Source organism: Coregonus clupeaformis, chromosome 15, assembly GCF_020615455.1.
Source record: "Coregonus clupeaformis isolate EN_2021a chromosome 15, ASM2061545v1, whole genome shotgun sequence".
Taxonomy (NCBI): domain Eukaryota; kingdom Metazoa; phylum Chordata; class Actinopteri; order Salmoniformes; family Salmonidae; genus Coregonus; species Coregonus clupeaformis.
In genome coordinates, this window is record NC_059206.1 from 33,422,850 (window position 1) to 33,427,849 (window position 5,000).

At 42.7% G+C, this 5,000-nt stretch overlaps 1 protein-coding gene across 1 annotated transcript in view; it reads right to left on the minus strand.

The window, feature by feature from the left end:
- LOC121582584 (breakpoint cluster region protein) overlaps positions 1 to 5,000 on the minus strand; it is a 44,281-nt gene that overhangs the window by 16,553 nt on the left and 22,728 nt on the right. Inside the window, exons 8-13 of the mRNA XM_045225443.1 lie at positions 4,376 to 4,497; positions 4,001 to 4,166; positions 3,672 to 3,791; positions 3,293 to 3,368; positions 2,906 to 3,016; positions 1 to 8 (exon numbers count right to left, since the gene is read on the minus strand). The exon at positions 1 to 8 is cut by the window's left edge and continues 67 nt beyond it. Of these exons, the coding sequence (XP_045081378.1) occupies positions 1 to 8; positions 2,906 to 3,016; positions 3,293 to 3,368; positions 3,672 to 3,791; positions 4,001 to 4,166; positions 4,376 to 4,497 (603 nt within the window). The remainder of the gene's footprint in view (positions 9 to 2,905; positions 3,017 to 3,292; positions 3,369 to 3,671; positions 3,792 to 4,000; positions 4,167 to 4,375; positions 4,498 to 5,000) is intronic.

Genomic DNA, 5,000 nt, shown 5'->3' on the forward strand with positions numbered 1-5,000 from the left:
TTCATCCTCTGGAAAAACACAAGGAAGAGAGATGAAGGCTTAGAGAGGAATGGAAGATACAGGTAAACTGCCAAAATAAAGGAAACACTTGAGTAAATGAGGGATACAAAGTATACTGAAAGCAGGTGCTTTCTTGGCTGATTTCTTTTGATTTTCCCATGATGTCAAGCAAAGAGGCACTGAGTTTGAAGGTAGGCCTTGAAATACATTCACAGGTACACCTCCAATTGACTCAAATTATGTCAATTAGCCTATCAGAAGCTTCTAAAGCCATGACATCATTTTCTGGAATTTCCAAGCTGTTTAAAGGCACTGTCAACTTAGTGTATGTAAACTTCTGACCCACTGGAATTGTGATACAGTAAATTATAAGTGAAATAATCTGTCTGTAAACAATTGTTGGAAAAATTACTTGTGTCATGCACAAAGTAGATGTCCTAACCGACTTGCCAAAACTATAGTTTGTTAACAAGAAATTTGTGGAGTGGTTGAAAAACGAGTTTAAATGACTGCAACCTAAGTGTATGTAAACTTCCGACTTCAACTGTATGGGAGATTCTGGAGCGGTGCCTGAGACCGCGTTTTTCACCACCATCAACAAAACACCAAATTATGGAATTTCTCGTGGAAGAATGGTGTTTCATCCCTCCCATAAAGTTCTAGACACTTGTAGAATCTATGCCAAGTCACATTGAAGCTGTTCTGGCTCGTGGTGGCCCAACACCCTATTAAGACACTATGTTGGTGTTTCCTTTATTTTGGCAGTGGCAGTTACCTGTAGATCCATGTTAACATTGGAATTCTCAATGAAACTATAAAGAGCCCAAAATAACTCTATTCACTTCACTCTAGATCTAAACTACACTATGAAACTAAGATGGCTCATTCATCACAAAACCCACTGATATTGCCAATTACTTTAATGCTTTTTTCATTGGCAAGACTAGAAAAGTTAGGCATGACATGCCAGCAACAAACGTTAACACTCACGTCCAAGTATAACTGATCAAATTATGAAAGACAAGCATTGTCATTTTGTATTCCGTAAAGTGAGTGTGAAAGAAGTGAAAAAATGATTGTTGTCTATCAACAATGACAAGCCACCGGGGTCTGACAACTTGGCTGGAAAATTACTGAGGATAATAGCGGACGATATTGCCACTTTTCAATCTAAAATTGTGTGCCCTCAGGCCTGGAGGGAAGCAAAAGTAATTCCGCTACCCAAGAATAGTAAAGCCCCCTTTACTGGCTCAAATATCCGACCAATCAGCCTGTTACCAACCCTTAGTAAACTTTTGGAAGAAATTGTGTTTGACCAGATACAATGCTATTTTACTGTAAACAAATTGACAACAGACTTTCAGCACGCTTATAAAGAAGGACATTCAACAAGCACAGCACTTACACAAATGACTGATGATTGGCTGAGAGAAATTGATGATAAAAAGATTGTGGGAGCTGTTTTGTTAAGACTTCAGTGCGGCTTTTGACATTATCGATCATCGTCTGCTGATGGAAAAACGTATGTGTTATGGCTTCACACCCCCTGCTATATTGTGGATAAAGAATTACTTGTCTAACAGAACACAGAGGATATTCTTTAATGGAAGCCTCTCCAACATAATCCAGGTAGAATCAAGAATTCCCCATGGCAGCTGTCTAGGCCCCTTACTTTTTTCAATCTTTACTAATGACATGCCACTGGCCTTGAGTAAAGCCAGTGTGGCTATGTATGCGGATGACTCAACACTAAACACAGCTACTACAGCGAACGAAATCACTGCAACACCTAACAAAGAGCTGCAGTTAAGTTTCAGAATGGGTGGCAAGGAATAATACATATTTCAAAAACTAAAAGCATTGTATTTGGGATAAATCGTTCACTAAACCATAAACCTCAACTAAATCTTGTAATAAATAATGTGGAAATTGAGCAAGTTGAGTTGACTGAACTGCTTGGAGTAACCCTGGATTGGAAACTGTCATGGTCAAAACATGTTGATACAACAGTAGCTAAAATGGGGAGAAGTCTGTCCATAATGAAGCGCTGCTCTGCCTTTTTAACAACACTATCAACAAGGCAGGTCCTAAAGGATCTAGTTTTGTCACACCTGGACTACTGTTCAGTCGTGTGGTCAGGTGCAACAAAGAGGGACCTCTGAAAATTACAATTGGCTCAGAACAGGGCAACAGGGCAGCAGGGCTGGCCCTTAAATGTACACGGAGAGCTAATATTAATAATATGCATGTCAATCTCTCATGGCTCAAATTGGAGGAGAGATTGACTACTAGCACACAACTCGGACACCCATAAACACCCATAAATACCCAAGAAGACATGACACCAGAGGTGTCTTCACAATCCCCAAGTCAAGAACAGACTATGTGAGGCCCACAGTACTACATAGAGCCATGGCTACATGTAACTCTATTCCAGCAGTAGAATCAGATTTAAAAAACAGATAGAAATACACCTTATGGAACAGCGGGGACTGTAAAGAGACACACACATGATAAGACACGCACTCTATACACACATACACATGGATGTTGTATTGTAAATATGTGATAGTGGAGTACTGGCCTGAGGGAACACACTAAATGCTTTGGGTAAAGTGTTATGAAATGTAATGTCATGTAAACTGTATATAAATGTCTTAATATTGCTGGACCCAAGGAAGAGTAGTGGGGATCCTTAATAAATACAAATACAAACTAAGCTAAAAAAGAGACCAAGAACTACAAACGTACAAACAGCAAACTGTTCTGACAATAATAACTTCTATTTTTGTTCCTATTTGTCTTTGGATACAGTATTTTTTCACTTCAGAGCACATAGCTGATACATCTGACAGAAATACTCTGGGCAAGGAGTCACAGCAGAACATTGAATAACATCTGGTACCTTGGCCTTCTTTGTTGATGGTAAGTGGGATGTGGTGGACGGTCTGCAGCTTCACACAGGAGTTGGTCAACATCTGTAGCTCCATGGAGGTCAGGGAGAAGCTCTTGAAGCCTGGGAGAGGAACCATACAAACACAGGGTCAGGGTTCAGGGGTCAGAGTCACCCACACAGTATGTCACAGTACAGTGTGTGTATTAATGCTGCATGTGAACAAATATTACTGGTATCAATTGGTTGGTTCAATTTACACAATGGACTACAGGTCAGATTATTGGGCATCTTCTATCATCTAACCTGATGCAATGGCTGCTCCTTCCTCATACACTCATTGCTTCCAGAGAGATACTGAAGAGATTTAGTTACAGTAGTATACTGAGGGCCACCTACATTTCTTCTGTTGTTCCCGGATCGTCTCCTTCCACTCAGCACGCTCGTAGTCTGATGACATCAGAAACATGTAACCCTGAAACACAGTACACACATAGAAAAAGGTTCTACAGCCGCACCATCGAGAGCATCCTGACTGGTTGCATCACTGCCTGGTATGGCAACTGCTCGGCCTCTGACCACAAGGCACTACAGAGGGTAGTGTGTACGGCCCAGACACTGCGGCCAAGCTTCCTGCCATCCAGGACCTCTATACCAGGCGGTGTCAGAGGAAGGCCCTAAAATTGTCAAAGACTCCATGATGAAGAGGGTGATAGTGATGATAACTTGTTGTTGTTGATGATGATGAGGATGATGAAGAGGAAGACAGGGGGCTCACCTTGCCGTTCCTGTTGTGTACTCTGAGGGCCATACTGGGGGAGGTGAGCAGCAGAAGAGACTCCTGCTCCGACAGCTTCTTCCTCAACCTGTCAATCACCTTTGACCCTTTGTTGGCTCGCTGGAGGTCACAGACAGAAGAAAATAAATGTGTCAAAAGACCTGTCAACTACATTTACATACTAGAGTATGTGTGTGTGCGTATGCATGCATGCGTGTGTGTGTGTGTATTCATGCATGTGTGTGCGTATGCATGTGTGTGTGTGTGTGCGTATGCATGTGTGTGTGTGTTTGCATGTGTGTGTGTGTGTGTGTGTGTGTGTGACGTACCTTCTCTCTCTGGATCTCACTCTTGATGTGGGAGATCTTGACCTTCATGGCGTCCAGCTCCTCGTCAGGCACCTGGGGGATGGGCAGAGGTTCAGACTCATCCACGTTCTGGAAGGTCAGGTCTGACAGAGGGATGTACCACTTGGAATCATACTGCTGACTCTTCCTGCAGAGAGAGGGGGAGGGACAGAGGGAGATACAGTTAGAGAGGAGGGAGAGAGGTAAAGAGAGAGGGAGAGAGAGAGAGGGTAGAGTGAGAAAGTGATATGATTAGAAATCCTAGTATCCTGTAGACAGACATGTCCTGGAATATGTTAGAAGAAAAAGAAAACAAAAGAGTTCAACATTGACAGAACGATGGGAAGTCTCTTTTACCCTCCAATCTGTTTCTTGAGCTTGGCGCAGAGCAGCAGGTCGGTGAAGAGGAAAACATGGCGGAGCTTCCTGGCTCCCTCCACCAGCTCCACCATGAAGCTGTCCTTCAGCAGCTGGCGGTTCTACAAGACCACACAATTCGGCCATCAGAACAATCTATACATCAGCTAATCAAACAATACGATCAACTTCCTAATTTGTATTGGTTAAGACACTGTGGTGGGGGGGGCTCTTATGCCACCATGAACCAGAAGGGGGCAGTGACGTTTTTCCACACACAGCTGTACATTTACAGCTCTGGCTATAAAATAAAACGGCATGCATCAGGAGAGGGCCAATGTTACAACACTGTTCTATATGCTGTCCTTGTCTTACCTCATGAAGGCATAGATACTATAGGAGGTACATTTCTGAACAGGTCCAGCAAGTCTACAGCATGTGAGGTGGATATTTTAAGTAAAGCATACATAACTAAAGCATACCTAAGCCCAATATAAGTAGGGTATATCTGAAAAAAGCACATAGTTTATGTGAGGACATTACAGATTTACTGCACTCCCTACAATGAATGGTTTACTAAAGCTAGGCCTGAGGAGGCACACAAGCAATCCCCCCCACACCCTCC